Source organism: Muscardinus avellanarius (assembly GCF_963383645.1).
Source record: "Muscardinus avellanarius genome assembly, chromosome: 1".
Taxonomy (NCBI): Eukaryota; Metazoa; Chordata; class Mammalia; order Rodentia; family Gliridae; genus Muscardinus; species Muscardinus avellanarius.
In genome coordinates, this window is record NC_137786.1 from 32,874,480 (window position 1) to 32,892,369 (window position 17,890).

At 39.9% G+C, this 17,890-nt stretch overlaps 1 protein-coding gene across 2 annotated transcripts in view; it reads right to left on the reverse strand.

Annotated features, from left to right (window-relative positions):
- Positions 1–1,980: 1,980 nt before the first annotated feature.
- Positions 1,981–17,890, reverse strand: part of NUP155 (nucleoporin 155) — a gene marked incomplete at both ends in the record, with an annotated part of 64,726 nt that continues 48,816 nt past the window's right edge. For both annotated transcript variants that reach the window (XM_080692316.1, XM_080692315.1), the window contains 10 exons: positions 1,981–2,119; positions 3,017–3,123; positions 4,389–4,525; positions 7,591–7,701; positions 8,351–8,471; positions 10,779–10,892; positions 12,401–12,530; positions 14,151–14,305; positions 15,208–15,312; positions 15,523–15,676. In XM_080692316.1, coding sequence (XP_080548442.1) covers positions 1,981–2,119; positions 3,017–3,123; positions 4,389–4,525; positions 7,591–7,701; positions 8,351–8,471; positions 10,779–10,892; positions 12,401–12,530; positions 14,151–14,305; positions 15,208–15,312; positions 15,523–15,676 — 1,273 coding nt within the window. The remainder of the gene's footprint in view (positions 2,120–3,016; positions 3,124–4,388; positions 4,526–7,590; positions 7,702–8,350; positions 8,472–10,778; positions 10,893–12,400; positions 12,531–14,150; positions 14,306–15,207; positions 15,313–15,522; positions 15,677–17,890) is intronic.

The window sequence follows — 17,890 nt, forward strand, 5'->3', positions numbered from 1 at the left end:
TAAAAATGTATTTTAAAAATTGTTAGACATGCATTATTGACAAAAGCAGAGGCAGTCAATCTTGGTAGCACAAAGGGTCGGATAGTGCGGTCAGCTTCTGTTGGCTCTCTCTCCTCTCCTCCCTGTGGCCAGGATTCTGGAGCACCTGGCTTAGTTACTCCAATTTGCTAACGACAAATTTAATACTACATTACTAAACTCTGCTTCCTACACTGTGTGTCTTGGGTGAAACTCATGTATGGTTCCTGATCAGGGAGGTGGAGGAAAGCAGAGCGGTAACTCAATCCCTAAGCTGTGGAAAGCAGTAGAATCTGCTAAGTGGGTTTCAGTCTTCACAAGGCTTGTTAAACAGAAAGCTGGGTCTCCTACTCCCACCGTGTCTCCTTTTAGTGGGTCCAAGGAGGATGCAGGAATCTGAATTTCTTCAAATCCCTGGGTGGGTGATGGTGATGCTGCTGTTGTGAAGTGCACCCTTTGTGTGTGTGTGTGTGTGTGTGTGTGTGTGTGTGTGTGTGTGTGTGTGTATGTGTTGCTTAGGATTGAACCCAGGGGCATTCTACCTCCAAGCCCCACCCTCAACCCTATTTTTTACTCTTTACTTTGAAACAGGGTCTCACTAAGTTGTGGAGGGCCTCGCTGTGAAGCTGTGATCCTCCTATGTCAGCCTCCCAAGTATAGGGATTACAACCTGTGCCCAGGTTTTATTTTTATTTTGAAACAGGATCTCGCTAGGCTGATGAGTCTCACTACTTGCGGACACTTTCTTCGAACCTGTCATCTTCCTGTCTCAGCCTCTCAAGTACTATGATTACGTGTGTGCGCCACCATGCCTGGTGTTGAAGCACACCCTTTTGTAAACTATGGCTACAGAAGAAACAGTACCCATGAGACCAAAAGAACCAGGTAGACATGAAAAGAAAACAGTTTCTTCTTCTGTAGGTTTATAGGACATAGACCATTTGTTATAAGTTTATCACCTTCAATCTTGAAATGCTGTAACTGATAAAACTAGTAGTTTAAGAAATTTCTTCCCAAAGATGAACTTAAAAAAAAAAGGCAGTCATTTGCCTATTGAATGACTGTAGAATCTAGTGTTATAAAAATATACATGCTTTGCTTTGCTGGCATATTAAGGTTGACACTGACATCCTACTTGACAATGAATAATATAATTCAAAATTCCTGTCTGCAGTAAAATTCATACAAATTATTTATCCTTGTGTTAAAATCATACATAATTTTATTTATTTATTTATTTATTTGTTTATTTATTTATTTATTTAGTGGTACTGTGGGTGGAACCCAGGGGCTTTTCTACCTCTGGGCTATACTCCCTGACCTATTTTATATTTTATTTGGAAACAGGGTCTCACTAAGTAGCTGAGGCTGCCTTCGAACCTCTGTGATCCTCCTTTTTCAGCCTCCCTGGCTTTGGGATTACAAGCATGTGCCACTATGCCAGGCCTTATTTTATTTTATTTTTTTGTGGTACTGGGGTTCCGGGAAGCCCTTCTACCTCTGGGCTACGCTCCCAGACCTATTTTTTATATTTTTATTTGGAAACAGGGTCTCTTAAACCAGCAGAGCTGGCTTCGAATCTGCGCGACCCTCCTGTCTTTGCCTCCCAAGAGCGGGAATTACAAGCGTGCGCCACCACGCCCAGCTTATTTTGTTTTTTTTTTTTTAAAGCCAATTATTATCATTATTTTTGGTGCTGGGGATCGAACTCAAGGTCATACATAAGCTAGCACAGGCTCTAACACTGACTTACAACCTCAGCCCAAACCAATTAAAAAAAAGAATAGTAGTCACAAAATTAATTCACTTAGTAAATGTTTGTAAATATTAGCCACTTATTTTAAAACATATTTGTATTAAAAACTGTACATAAATTCTTAGATTTAGAACAACTGGTATCTCGACCCAGCTGAGCTTTTATTTTACAGATCAAAACAGATGGGTGAAAACACAACACAATACTTAATGAAGCCGTTCTAACTTTGCTTGGAGAGATTTAAAATTGCCAGTGATGGCTTGTACTGCTACTGAAGAGCTCATGGACTGGAGCTCCACCAGGTAACCACAGACAGCATCCAGGCAGAGGTTGGTAAATCTCCTCCTGTAAAGGAAATCACACCCAAAAAACTCTTTACACATTTAGAAACATTTCCTTCTGTAAGGTCTCTTCTCCCCCAACTCCTGCTAATCTTGCTTATTATCCTGTAGAGTAACAAGTTTCACTTGACTAAGTAAATAATAAATGCTAGAAAACAGAGAAGACAACTTAGGGAGGAGGCCAATTATTACATAACTAGACCTTGCACTTGAAGACTGTTATAATGAGGAGGCAGGAAGGGATGATCCTATTTCTATTGAATTATTTACATTCTTTTGGCTTTTTCAGAAGAGTATCTCTTGAAATGGTCAATCATATCACAAAGACATAACTGATATGCTTTGCTCCTAGGTCATTAAAGTAGAAAAACTTAAAAGTTGTTCATAAATTATATATGTTCAACAATTTCAAAACACAAGTTGAAAGACTGAAAAAATTCCCACTTTTCATACATGCATCCAAATAAGTTACTGCTTATGTACAAAGAAGTTAAAGCTCCCACACATCTTCATAATCCCCATATCTTTCCATATTTTTTCTAAGTTTCTTACCTACATACTTTTTTTTTTTCAGTACTGGGGATGGAACCCAGGGGCATTTTTACCTCTGAGCTACACCCTCAGCCCTATTTTTTAGTCCTTTTATTTTTTTTAATAGAACTATTTATTTTCATCATTATTATTTTTTTCGGTATTGGGGATCCTTTTATTTTTGAAACAGGGTCTCAATGAGTTGTGAAGTGCCTCGCTAAGTAGCTGGGGCTGTCTGCGAGCCACAATCCTCCAGTCTCTGCCTCCTGAATGCTGGGATTACAAGCATGCGCCACCACGTCCAGCACCTACATACTTTTTAAAAACATTAAAAATCTTTGCTAAAATACAATGTTTAATTCATAATTACCTCTCACAATTTGAAACTTGGCTAGGATTCTGGACATATCTTGTCAATAGTACATGAATACAATCCAAAAGGTGCAGTGGCTTCTTTATCCTGGTCCAGAATGGATCCTGTTAATACATGTACATATAATAAAATCAGCTGTGAGACAAACTGTGTCAGTTGACTCTTCAAGCATCTGTTAAGTCATTAGGGCCCAAGCAACATTCAGTGAAATAAAAAAGCATTAGAGGTATTAAATTAGACAACTGGCCGGGTGTGGTGGCGCACGCTTGTAATCCCCGCGCTTGGGAGGCGGAGACAGGAGGATCGCGCTGGTTCGAAACCAGCCTTGCTGGCTTAAGAGACCCTGTTTCCAAACAAAAAAGTTAAAAAATAGGTCTGGGAGGGTAGCCCATGGGAGTGTATCCCAGAGGTAGAAGGGCTTCCAGGAACCCCAGTACCACCAAAAAAAAAAAAAAAAAAAAAAAAAAAAAAAAAGCATGAATAATAGTGATTTGAGAAGCACTGTGAGATGCCACCATGAAAGACAATCTCATTCAATGAGGGTTTTTACTTTTTACTTTTTATTTTTTGTGGTACTGGGGATTAAACCTAAAATTGTCCCCATTCTTCTCCCACATTTGGGCATGCTTGTTTTATATTTAAAAGATGAGGCACTTAGGAACCCAACATTTAATATGTTGACTATTCTACTCTTGGAAACAGGCTTGCCTTTATCCGCATTACACAGTACTTTATTAAGGTCAGTCGCTGGTGTGGCATGGCAATGTACTGCCCCCTCACCCCAGCTTTCCCGCTGTGTCCACAGCAGCAGATGCTTCTCAGCATTGTTTTGCCCTGTGATTCTAACTCATCGTCTTGGCTCACGGACTCAGAGGTGAGCCGCAGAGAGGGGATGACTGGTTTCTCTCCCAGGAAGTAGACATGCAAGAAGCATGCGAGGCAGCAACTAAGGAGAGAGCCCCTGAAGGGCGCATGCTCAGCAGGCCCCTGGAAACGCCCTGGCTTCTGCCATCTCCAGCCTAGTGGCCCTCTCTTCCCCCCACTCCCCAGCACCACAAAAAACTAACAGACAATTCTCAATTTAGTGTTTGGCCCACACCTTGGTTCAGCCTATTGTATAAAGTATATATAATTATGTTTATTGACATTAAAAGCATTAACATTTCATTTAGTCATTATATATAGCAAAGCAACTCTTATAGTTTCAAAATCCTAAGTATAATTTCCAATATGCAACCAACAAAGCAAATCTGCTGCAACTTTATTAGATTAAGTGATTAGGTATTACAAACATGAAACCAAAACATTCCACTCTGTATTAAGAAAGTTACGTAGTTAATTAGTTTATTTTACTTAATATTTTCCTTACCCGTGATTTGAACAGCTGATCATAAACTTCTAGTAGTCTAGGCAATGGCACTCCAATTTCATTCATAGTCTGTATTACAAAGCCCACGTCCCAGTTCAAAGTACAAACTTGTTGCTCTAAAAACTGCACAATAAAATCTGGAGAGGAAAGAGGATCAGAAAATTGGATTTTGAACTCTTAATACCAAAAATTAGGTTTTATTCATAACTGAGCAGTTTCTAGGGAGGAATCTTTTTTTTGGGGGGGGTACTGGGGATGGAACCCAGGGGCATCCTGCCTCCAAGCTATACCCCCAGACCTATTTCCCCCCCCTCCCAGTACTGAGGATGGAACCCAGGGGCATTCTACCTCTGAGCAACATCTGCAGTCCTATTTTTTAGTCTTTATTTTGAAACAGGGTCTCACTAAGTTGCAAGGGCCTCACTAAGTAGCTGAGGCTGTCTGCGAACCATGATCCTCCTGTCTCAGCCTCCAGCCTCCCAAATGCTGGGATTACAACCGTGTTCTACATGCCCAGCTTCTAGGGAGAGATCTTTTGATATCCAATTTTTAAAAAATTTGGGGAGTTGAGGGGTAGAGCTCAGTGGTAGAGTGTGTGCTTAGTGTACCTGGGTTCAGTTCCCAGCACCCAAACAAAACAACACAACACAACATACCAGAACGGGCAAATCTAGAAAGTAGGTTAGTGGTTTCCTCGAGCTGGAGAGTGGGAAGAATTGGAAGTGACAACTAATGAGTACAGTTTCTTTTTGGGATAATAAAATGTCCTAAAATTAGGCTGTGGTAATAGGTAACACAGAGATATCTAAAAAAACAATGATATCTTAAGGAACTGAAAATACAGAAAGGTATAGGAACATACACTAGTTGCAATTCCACTACTAAACAAGACCTGATAACTTAAAAATATCTATATAGTTTTTAAAAATCTGCATCTTTAGCCAGGCATGGTGGTGCATGCCTGTAATCCCAGCACTTAGGAGCTGAGGAAGACTGCAGGTTCAGACAGCTTCAGCAAGGCAATAAGACTCTTAGCAATCTAGCAAGACCTCGCTTCAAAGCAAAAAATCAAAAAGGGCTGGGGTTAGCCGGGCGTGGTGGTGCACGCTTGTAATCTCCCTATTTGGGAGACAGAGACCGGAGGATCACGGTTTGCGGACAGCCTCACCTACTGTGCGAGCCCTTCTCAATTCAGTGAGACCCTGTTTGAACATAAAAAGAATAAAAAATAGGACTGGGGATGTAGCTCAAAGGCAGAATGCCCCTGGTTTCCATCCCCAGTACTGGAAAAAATAAATAAATAAATAAATAAATAAATAAATAAATAAATAAATAAAGGTTGGGGTTGTAGCTTGGAGGCAGAATATCCCTGAGTTCAATCTCCAGTTCTGCCAAATTGCAGTACTGGGGATGGAACCCAGGGGCACTCCACCTCTGAGCTACACTCCCAGCCCTATTCTTTATTATTTATTTTGAAATAGGGTCTCACTGAGTTGCAAAGGGCCTCAGTAAGTAGCTGAGGCTGTCCGCGAACCGCGATCCTCCTGTCTCAGCCTCCTATATCTGGGATTACAAGCGTGCGCCACCACGCCCGGCATTTTTTTTTTTTTTGGTGGTACTGGGGTTCCTGGAAGCCCTTCTACCTTCTACCGGGCTACACTCCCAGACCTATTTTTTACATTTTCATTTTGGAAACAGGGTCTCCTAAACCAGCGCGCGCGGCAGGCTTCGAACCTGCGCGATCCTCCTGTCTCTGCCTCCCAAGCGCGGGAATTACAAGCGTGCGCCACCACGCCCAGCTATGCATCTTCATTTAAATTATTAAATATGCCGGGCGTGCCGGGCGTGGTGGCGCACGCTTGTAATCCCCGCGCTTGGGAGGCAGAGACAGGAAGATCGCGCAGGTTCGAAGCCAGCCGTGCGCTGGCTTAGGAAACCCTGTTTCCAAATAAAAATGTAAAAATAGGTCTGGGAGTATAGCCCGGAGGTAGAAGGGCTTCCAGGAACCCCAGTACCACCAAAAAAAAAAAAAAAAAAAAAAAAAATTAAATATGTTCTCATGATGCTGCCCCCTAAATGTGGACCATTCTCAGTTTTTATTACCTATCAATAAGAACTTAACAGCATTGGTTGTCAAATCTATAGTTATGGTACCTTGAATTTGAAACTGATGAATGTAAATGTCCACGGAAAGAGGAATCACTAGAAAAAACTGCCACCAAACCTGTGTACACTGTTGAATTTATTCAAAGACTTGAGGTAAATAATAAGAATTTGAATAACTCCTAACTTGGAACAATTTGAAGTTCCCTGAAGCTTGTTTGCTGTTGAGAGACTGATTCAAACAAACAAAAAAGGAAGGCCTCTTCTAAATTCCATTGGATTCAAAAGTTAATAATCTAAGCCAAAGTAGAAATACCCTCAAAGGGATTATGTACAGTACGTCCTTTTTATAAACTATATAAAAATTAGTTTATATGCTTGCAAGCAATTATAAAATGCATTTGTTCTTTAGTTTCTCTATTAGTGAAATGGTATGGTGCAGATTAGTACTGTACCACAAGAAATAACAGTGTAATTTTACAATGAAGTTAGCATATTTGGTTAGAAGTGTTAATTATATTTTAACATAACTATTTGCAATTAAAAAAATATGCTCTCTAAGCTGGGCATGATGGTGCATGCTTGTAATCCCAGTGCTTGGGAGGCTGAAACAGGAAGGTTGGGGGTTAGCATACAGTCTCTGTTACTCAGTGAGGCCCTCTGAAACTTAGTGAGACCCTGTTTCAAAATAAAGAATTAAAAATAAAAAAAGAAAAGGAAAAAAATGCTCTCAGTGTAACAGCACAGCTGAATCCATCAGATCACCCACACACAACATGTCAGCCACTTTGCTTTCCCATTGACGATCTTCTACTGGGCTACCTACAACAGAATCCCTTTTAATGTGTCAGCACAATCCGCAAAATGATGTCATAAATTTGGAAAAGTTGGTCAAAAATTTTCAGCTCAACTATTTATCAACAAACTCTTGTACTCTTCAGGGATTTTTCTTTCTGGAGAGGGAGCATTAAACTAAATTCAGTAGTAACAAGGAAACTATGTTTCACTCTAATGATCACTATTTTTCAATGAACAAAACCATTAAGTGATGAAAACTTTGAAAAAATAGAACATGACAGCACCTACAGTCACTACTTACCTAAAGGAAAGAAGCGAGGTGTGCCCGCATAGATTTTACCAAGGAGGACAATCTTCAGACTAAGAGCGTGCATTCTATCGGAGGAGCTCAATGCTACACTCTCATTCAGTTCTGTAAGAGATGCGTCAGTAGGAACACAATTATTTTTCATATGAAATGTATATATTGGCTATTCTGTTTCCATGTTCACAGTACTTCTGAACTGATATCCTCATTAATATAATTAGCAGCTTCTATTTTTTTTTTTTTCAGTACTGGGGACAGAACCCAAGGGCATTCTACCTCCGAGCTGTACCCTCAGCCCTATTTTTAAATTCTTTATTTTGAAACAGTGTCTCACTGAGTCGCAGAGGACCTTACTAAGTAGCTGAGGCTGTCCCCAAACTGCAATCCTGTCTCAGCCTCTGGAATGCTGGGATTCCAAGCCTGCACCACCACGCCCGGCTTAGCAGCTTCTGTTTCTGATAGTGATATACTCGCCTGTCTTTCCAGAGTCCTGGCTATGGGAGAGGTATCTCGGTATCCTTTATTAGACAGAATGAATCAGAGAAATGACACATTCTTTCCACTGAGCATCCTCCCAAACACTCACTGGGGTCATGCTGTCTCATTACCCCTCAACTGTATGCAGATGCCACCCACTTAATCTCAATTTAGGAATACAGTTTTTGTGAGCCATGGATATACTAGTTACTTTCAGCTTGTATTCTACCACATCACCAAATAATGTATGCTAATTTACCTGTGGTTGAGCACTTACCTTTCTCTATGATATCTTGCCAAAGTGTCTGTACCAATATGGGGTCTGAATAACCAGCACAGTGAATTATTGCAAGTTTACACTCTGCAAGTTTAAACGGGTCAGCAAATTCCCCATAAAGCTGTGGGAGAAAATCCCAAAATTAACCAACCAACCACAGGTCAGCATTCAGAGATTAACATACCTTCAAAATTAAAAACAATCAACTATCTTATCCAAAGTTATCTATAAGGCAATTCTGAATATCCCTTAATCAAAATGCTTAGGAAGAAGAGAGTTTCAGATTTTGGAATATGTGTATATACATAATGAGATATTCTGGGGATGAAACCTAAACCTAAACCTAAAATTCATTTATGTTTCATGTATACCTTATAAACATAGCCTGTAATTTTAGTAATTTTTTTTCTTAAAGTACTAGGGATTGAACCTAGGGGTTCTCTATATCTGAGCTACAACCCCAGCCCTATTTTTTTTTTCCCCACTTTCAAACAGGGTTTTGCTAGGTTGCTGAGAGTCTTGCTAATAAGTTGCTGAGGTTGGTTGTGAATCTGTGATCCTCCTTTCACATTCTCCCAAGTACTGGGATTACAAGTCTGTGCCACCACGCCTGGCTGCCTGAGAGCAATTATTTCCAATAATTTTGTGTTTTGACCATGACCCGTCACAAGGTCAGACGTGAAATTTTCTATTTGTGGTGTCATACTGGTGCTCATGGTTTCAGAATTTAGAGCATTTCAGATTAGAGATGTTTAACCTGTATAAAGATAGTGGTAACTCCAGATTAAAAATAGGGAATGTGCCGGGCATGGTGGCACACGCTTGTAATCCCAGCATTTGGGAGGCTGAGACCAGAGGATTGCAGTTCGCGGTCAGCCTCAGATACTTAGTGAGGCTCTCTGGAACTTAGTGAGACCCTGTTTCACAATAAAGAATAAAAAATAGGGCAGGGGGTGTAGCTCGGAGGTCAAATGCCTCTGAGTTCCATCCCCAGATCTGAAAAAGAAAAAAAAAAAAAAAAAAAAAAAGGAATGCAACACACCTGTAATCCCAGTACTTGGGAGGCTGAGACAGGAGGATTGCAGGTTTGCGGTTAGCCTCAGGTACTTAGTGAGACCTCGTTTCAAAATAAAGAATAAGCCGGGCTTGGTGGCGCATGCTTGTAATTCCAATGCTTGGGAGGCTTAGCTACTTAGTGAAGCTCTCAGCAACTTCGTGAGACCCTGTTTCCAAATAAAGTATAAAATAGGTCTGGGAGTGTAGCCTGGACATAGAAAGCCCCTGGGTTCCACCCTTGGTACCACCAAAAAAAGAAAAGAAAAAAGAAAAAAGAAAAAATAGGGCTGGGGGTGTAGCTCAGAGGTAGAATGCACCAGGTTCCATTCCCAGTACTGCAAGAAGAAAAAAAAGAAAAAAAATAAATAAATGGGAATGCAAGGTAAATATGTTCAAAGAGATTCTAGTATTTGAGCTTTTTCCAGGATGGGAAGAGAGATATATTTTTCATAATTATTGTTATTTAAACTGAGGGTTAAGAATCAAGGGAATAATAGCCGGCTACAGTGGCAGATGCCAGTAATCCTAGTACCTGAGAGGCTAAGACAGGAGTATTGCAGGTTCAAGGACAGTCTCAGCAACTTAACCCTAAGTGACTTGGTGAGGTCCTGCTTCAAAATAAAAATTGAAAATAAAATAGGGCTGGAAGTGTAGCTCAAAGGTAGATTGCTCCTGGGTGTAATCTCCAATAAATTCCCAAACCACACACACACACACACACACAAAATCAGAATGCTTCAGGGTACTCAGAACCATGTTCAAGAATAACTGAAGAAATCTGGGTATGATGGTACACACCTATAATTCTAGTACTTGGGAGGCTGAGATAGGAGAATTGCAAGTTGGAGGACAGTGTCAGCAAGTAGTGAGACTCTCATCAACCTAGTGAGACCCTGTTTTAAAAAAAAAAAAATACAAAAAATAAGGCTAGGGGTATAGTTCAGAGGTAGAATGCCCCTGGGTTCAATCCCCAGTAACACTAACACACACACACACACACACACACACACACACACACACACACGCAAGAAGTTTTAAGAAGGGTACAAGGCTAGAGAGGCTTGGAGAATTAGCAATCCTAAGTGACTTTCCTCAAGTCAAGAAGCAAGGCAATAAATTAGCTTCAACAGAGCCTCAGGGATGCTGATGTATGTTCTCTGTAGCTGCTGGCCCGGCAGCAGCAGTGCAGCCTTTCCTAGGCGTCAGCTGCAGCAGGTGATATCCAGCTTAGTGGTAAGCTGCCGAGACCAGGTTTTCTTATTTTATAGCTAGGGTAGTCTTTTCCATGAAACATAAAGCTAAATACAGAACAAATAAGGATTTTCTAGAAACAAGCTGACCATTATAGGAATTCGACTTGCCGTTTTATTACCTTAGTTATGTCCATTAGCTCAGAATCCAGCTGAGAAACTGCATCCTGTACAGAAGAATGATGGGAATACTGTCTTTGTAGTGTCTCTTGTATCTGAAGTTGGATCCTAGCAACCTAGTTTGGGCAGAAAATAGAATGTCTAAATGTATTTATGATAAATCCAATAGGTACTTGAAGAAATGAGCAGCAGTATCTGAGATTAAGTTTGATGAAATAAAAATAGTATATAAAGATTTCTAGTATCTTCATTAAGGAACATCATCACAACCTGACAGATGTCACAGGAAGTATACTGCAGCAGAGAGCCTTTACTGCCTACCAATATCAGTACCTCCCATGACTGTAGCCAGACAAATGGCTGGATTGGCCTTCCCAGCAGGCTCTGCAGAGGTATGGCCACATGACTAAGTTCTCTTCATGGAATGAGAGGGGCCATAAAATATGTCCCAACAGGGCTGTGCTTTTTGAGACAGCAAATGTGTTCCTTATGTAATTTTCTTTTCCTTCCTTAGTCAGATAAATCAAAGGCTGTATGGAATGGTATGACCAGAAAACAGAACTTGGGTCCCTAAATCAACAAGGGACAGTCTCAGCAACTTAGCAAGACCCTAAGTGACTCAGTGAGACCCTGCTTCAAAAAAAAAAAGGTGGCGCTCTTCCTCATAGATGTCAATCTAGAACATCCACTCAAATTTGTGAATGAGAAACAAACTTTTGCATTTAAGACAATTTTAAGTTTTGTAGTTTCTTTCTCTCCTTCCTTCCTTCCTTCCTTCCTTCCTTCCTTCCTTCCTTCCTTCCTTCCTTCCTTCCTTTTTTGCAGTACTGGGGACAGAACCCAGGGGCATTCTACCTCTGAGCGACACCCTCAGCCCTATTTCTTTTTTATTCTTTATTTTGAAATAGGGTCTCACTGAGTTGCAGGGGGCCTCATTAAGTAGCTGAGGCTGTCCACGAACCACGATCCTCCTGTCTCAGCTTCCCAAATGCTGGGATTACAAGCGTGCGCCACCACGCCCAGCAGTAGTTTCTTAATTGAGGCAGTTTAGCCTACTTCCGTATGTTATTTATTAGCTTCTAGAATAAATGATGTGCTGGGCGTGGTGGCGCACGCTTGTAATCTCGCGCTTGGGAGGCTGAGATAGGAGGATTGCACAGGTTCGAAGCCAGCCTCAGCTACTTAGTGAGGATCTCAGCAACTTAATGAGACCCTGTTGCCAAATAAAATATAAAATAGGTCTGAGAGTATAGTCTGGAGGTAGAAAGCCCCTGGGTTCCACCCCAGTACCAAAAGAAGAAGAAATAAAAAGAATAAATGATGAATGTACTATAAACACACTTGCTGTTTGAACTGGAAAAAAAAAAAACTATAGAAATGCCATGAACAACGTACAAATAACAGCAATATCTTTATGTCCCAGGTACTGTTACCTTAACAAAATCTCTTTAAAATTTATACTTAAATAAGCAAATATATAAATAAATATGTATAGGTAGAAGAGACTAGAATTAAATAATAATGACTTCTACATATCTACTGTTTCCCAGGAGAAAAAGCTAAGTTGAATAACTACATGGCTACTATTCCATGAGAACACAGCTGAAGTATCCTTGGTACTTACCTCCATTTTTTCTTCTAATTCATGCAGGAATTCACCATCTGCAGCTATTGATGAAATGGCAGTGGAACTTTTGGCACTGAGAATGGCTCGAGCAATGTACTCCAGCCTTTGCTGAAGTGAAATTTCTGTGCTAGGAGGGAAAATTCTTAATTTTAGTTACATAATTTCTTAGGGCTTGAAGACATAAATATATTAAATAGGATGTACTATTTTAAACCAAATGAACATATAAGGCAACTTAAAACTTAAAAAAAGTTTATGTGTTTTTCTTTTTCTTGGTGGAAATGGGGATTGAGCTCAGGATGCTCTACCACTGAATTACATCCTGGTCCTTTTTTAAAAATTTGAGACAGGGTCTCACTAAGTTGTCCTGGCTGGCTTCCAGCTTGCAATCCTCCTGCCTCAACCTCCTGCGTCAATGGAATCACAGGTGTGTGTCACTGTACCAGTTGAAATTATATATATGCTTAATAAATCAAATTATTTTAAGTTTATAAAAAGGGCGATTTATAATTTTGGACAACAAAGAAATATTTATATCTACAAACAAATTTCCTTATTATTATTATTTAAAGGGTGGGTCTTGGGGATTGAACCCAGGGCATTCTACCTCTGAGACCACCCCCCCGACTCAATAAAAATTTTTTTATTTTTATTTTTTGTGGTACTGAGGATTGAATCCAGGGGCATTCTACCTCCAAGCCACACCCTCAGCCCTATTTTTTATTTTGAAACAGGGTCTCACTGAGTTGGAGGGCCTAAGTGGCTGAGGCTGGCTGCAAACCTGTGATCCTCTTGTCTCAGCCTTCCAAGTACTGGGATTACAATGGTGTACCACCACGCCTGGCTCTTATTTTTAATTTGTTTTTTTTTTTTCTTTTTTTGCAGTATTAGGGATGGAACCCAGGGACATTCTGTCTACAAGCGACACCCCAGCCCTATTTTTTTATTCTTTATTTTAAAACAGGGTCTCACTGAGTTGCAAAGGGCCTTCCTAAGTAGCTGAGGCTGGCTTTGAAACTGTGCAATCCTCCTGTCTCAGCCTCCCAAATGCTGGGATTACAAGTGTGTGCTTATTTTTTAAATTGAAACAGGGTCTTGCTAAGGTTGTCCTCGAATCTGCAATCCTCCTGGCTCATCTTCTCAAGTACTGATATTACTTGCACAACTTACTGCATGCACCACCATACCAAGCTCTAATAAGCATTCTTTTAGTATCTCCTACATATTAGTAAAACAAAAAGGAAAAAAGGAGAAATGTAAACCTTAAGTAAATCCATGTAAAAATCAGAAAAATTCTACTCATGTTAAGCCCCTAGCCCTTTTTAAAATTTCTTTTTGGTTTGAAACAGGGTCTTGCTAGGTTGCTGAAGCATCTCCCTCTCTCTCTCTCTCTTTTTTTTTGCGGGTCTGGGGATGGAACCCAGGGGCATTCGACCTCCGAGCTACACCCTCTGCCCTGTTTTTTATACTTTATTTTGAAACTGGGTCTCACTGAGTCGCAGCGGGCCTCACTAAGTAGCTGAGGCTGGCCTTGCATGCCCACCACGCCCGGCTGAGTCTCCCTGTGTTTCTGAGGCTGTCCTTAAACCCAATTCTCCTGTTGCAGCCTCCCTAGAACTGGGATTACAAGCATGCGCCACCATGCCCAGTTTTATGCATAACTATAATAGATTTATTTGATCTGAAATGTGGATGTGACTACAACAGCTCAGCCTTCATTCTTTACAATAAGAATCTTCCGCCATACCTATGCATGTCAGCCAATTTTGACAAGACACGAGCAGCATTACTAAAACTTCTGTTCTTCTCATAGTATCTCCAGAGTAAATCCATGTATCGAACTTTGTTTTGATCTACTTTGGCCATTCGGACTAGATGTGGCTCCAGAAATGGAGAAGAGATCTAAAAATTACACAGTTACTCAGAAAAATGTTTTGATCATCCAGGTGCTTTTGAAGTAGAAAACACATCTAAAAGACAACTACCACTGTGCTTGGGTTTATGAAAGCAAGCAAAATTATTTATTTACGTTCTGGTACTGGGGGTTGAAACCAGGGGCCTTCTACCTCTGAGCTACACTTCCAGCCCTATTTTTATTTTGAAACAGGGTCTCTCTAGGTTGATGGCAGTCTTACTACTTGCTGAGGTTGTCCTTGAACCTGTTATTCTCCTGTTTCAGCCTCCCAAGTACTGGGATTACAAGAATGTGCCATCATGTCCGACAAAAACAAGCAGAATTATAATCCAACATTCAATGATAAAAAAAGAGGCCAATTTTTCTCATTATAAATGATTTTTGTTTTACCACAATAAAATAATTTCTATAATCCATTAGGCTGGTAAAATTAAGTATTGTAAAGTTACAAATCTTTAAATAAATTTCGGGAACATAGCTACTGGTTACTAGACTCTGAGGTCAAAGTGTTTAAAATTATCAAATGCCATGTAGTCACTCTGTAGTCTGAGAACAATGAGACTTAGAAGAGTAAAAGGACATGTGTGAAGTCACACAGTGATGTAATAGATATGAAGTATCACATCTCGACTTTTATAATCTTGTGGCTTCTACCCCACACTATACAACATACACCATCCTAAACAGCTTCTGAAAAACAAGAATGTTAAAGCAGCTATCTACTCTGCCTCTTAGGAAAAGATTTTACACACTTAGCTTTATAGCAATATCTAATGATAAGCACAAGATGAGAAACTGATTTCCTTATAACTACATATACATTTAAATTACTGATTTATACTTAAAAATATAAATTAACATTAACAATACTGCCATAAAACTTTTTTACCTGTAGTAGTTTATCTGCAAGGTCGGCTTGTATTAACCAATTATAAAGAGCAATACTAAAGAGCTCATCCTTGGACCGCTGAGACAATTTAAGCATTTGTTCAAACTAAAATAAAGAACAAAATGAACATAGTTAAAGGTTATGTTAATGGGTATCACAGTACCTGAGCTCTAAAACCCTGGTAGGAAATCAGGAATCCTAAAATGGTAACTTTTAAGAGCTAGTACCTTTCCTGAAGTGATTGTGCCAGCACTACCACATAGAACTTCTAAAACACAATGCACTTTCATAATAAACGCATGCTCTGTCCCTTACATGGTGTCCTGCTTCTTCATTACTCAGCATGTTGGGGTCCGATGACAACACCGGAGGACCAGGCTTTTTAGGTACACTAGGAGACTGAGGAGCAGCCTTGCTCTGATTTACCAGTTCTTGAAGTGTGTCTGTAATACACTTATAACTGTTTAGTCTGAAAAAGAAAGGGGTAATATATGTTATTTAACTAGAAAGCAACTGATTTACTTTATATGTTAACTATATATAATAAATAAATATATATATATACAAAAATTTGTATTTTCAACCATGTTGGAAACTACATGTACATATTTATTATAGAAACAGAGTCTCACTAATTTGTGGAGGTTGCTGACGGCTGGCTACAAACCTGCAATCCGCACATCTCAGCCTCTCAAGTACTGGGATTAGAGGTGTATGTCACTGTGCCCAGTTTACAAGCATACTTATTATTAAAAATAATGCAAGCCAGATGTGATGGCAAATGCCTGTAAATCCTACCTCTTAGAAGGCTAAGGCAGGAGGGTCTCTTTAATTTGTGATTTTGAGACCATCCTAGACAACACAGGAAGACCCATCTCATAAACAAATACATATGTACAAGAATATTGATGTATATCCTTTTTCAATGGGTAACAGAAGTGTCTGGTTACAAGGAAGGGTAAAGTTAAGTTAGACACAGTGCTGCACACCTGGAATGCCAGTGCTTGGGAGGCTGAGACAGGAGGATTATAGGTTTGAGGCCAGAACACAGTAACTTAGTAAGACGCTGGTTCAAAATTAAAAAATAAAAAGGGTTGGGGTGTAGTTTGGTGGTACAAACAAACAAAACAAAAATTAAAGTTGCTGGGCATGGGGGTGCACATCTACTATAATCCAAGTACCTGGAAGGCTGAGACCAAAAATTGCAGTTTCAAGTCAAATGCTGCAAGACCTTAATTCCAAATAAAAAATAAAATAGTGCTGAGACTATAGCTGGAAGGTAGAATGCCATTAGGTTCAATCCCTGGTATAAATAAATACATAAATACATAAATAAATAAATAAATGTTAAGTACTAAAAATGAATATATTGGAAAAACTAATGTTTCAGACGGATGGTATATTTCCTTTATAAACATATTCTTATCTTTAATAGTATCTACAAATTTGTGAACAAGCCAGGTGTAGTGGTGCATACTTTCAATCCCAGTACTTGGGAGGCTAAGACAAGATGATTGGGCAGGTTCGAAGCCAGCCTCAGCTACTTAGTGAGGCTCTCAGTAACTTAGTGAGACCCTGTTTTCAAATAAAACATGATAGGTCTGGGAGAATAGCCCAAAGATAGAAGGCCACTGGGTTCCATCCCACACAAACACACACACAAAATATTTGTGAACATTTAAAATTCTCCTTTAAACCAGGCGTGGTGGCACACATCTGTAATCCCAGCATTTGGGAGGCTGAGACAGGAAAACCACAATTCATGGACAGATTCAGATACTACTTTAGTGAGGCACTTTGCAACTCAGTGAGACCCTGTTTCAAAATAAAGAATAAAAAAATAGGGCTGGTGGTATATCTCCGAGGTAGAATAACCCTAGTTTCTATCCTCAGTGCTAAAAAAAAAAAAAAAAAAAAAAAATCCTTTAAAAGAAAATACTAAGCTGGGCTTCGTGGTGCATGCCTGTAATCCTGGAATTCGGGAGGCGGAGACCGGAGGATTGAGGTTCACTGACAGCCTCAGCTACTTAGTGAGGCCCTTACAACTCTGTCTGTGAGACGCTGTTTCAAAATAAAAGACTAAAAAATTGAGCTGGGGGTGTAGCTAGGAGTTAGAATGCCCCTGGGTTCCATCCCTAGTACTCCCCCCCCAAAAAAAAATCTCAAAAAGCCAAAAAAGAAAAAAATTATCAAATTAAAATTACATCTCAAGGTTAAAAATTATAATATCAATGTAGGCCTTCATCAAACAATAAGCCTCCCACCCCTTTTTGTGGTACTGGGGTAGAATCCAGGGTGTTTCTACCTCTAAGTACATTCCCAGCCCTATTTTAGTTTTTAATTTTGAAATACAGTCTTGCTAAATTGCTGAAAACTTCACTAATTTGCTGAGGCTGGCCATGAACCTGCGAACCTCCTCTTTAGCTTCCCAAGTACTGGGATTACAGGCATGTCCCTCCATGCCTGAATTAACTATTTTTAAGTAAAACCAAAATTAAATTTCAGAAGGACTGTACTTGATATATTATTTCCCTCATACTACCAATGAAGTTTTATATTTTTTATTTGGAAACAGGGTCTCTTACGCCAGTGAGGCTGGCTTCGAACCTGTGCAATCCTCCTGTCTCCACATCCCAAGTGCGGGGATTACAAGCATGTGCCACCATGCCTGGCATCAATAAAG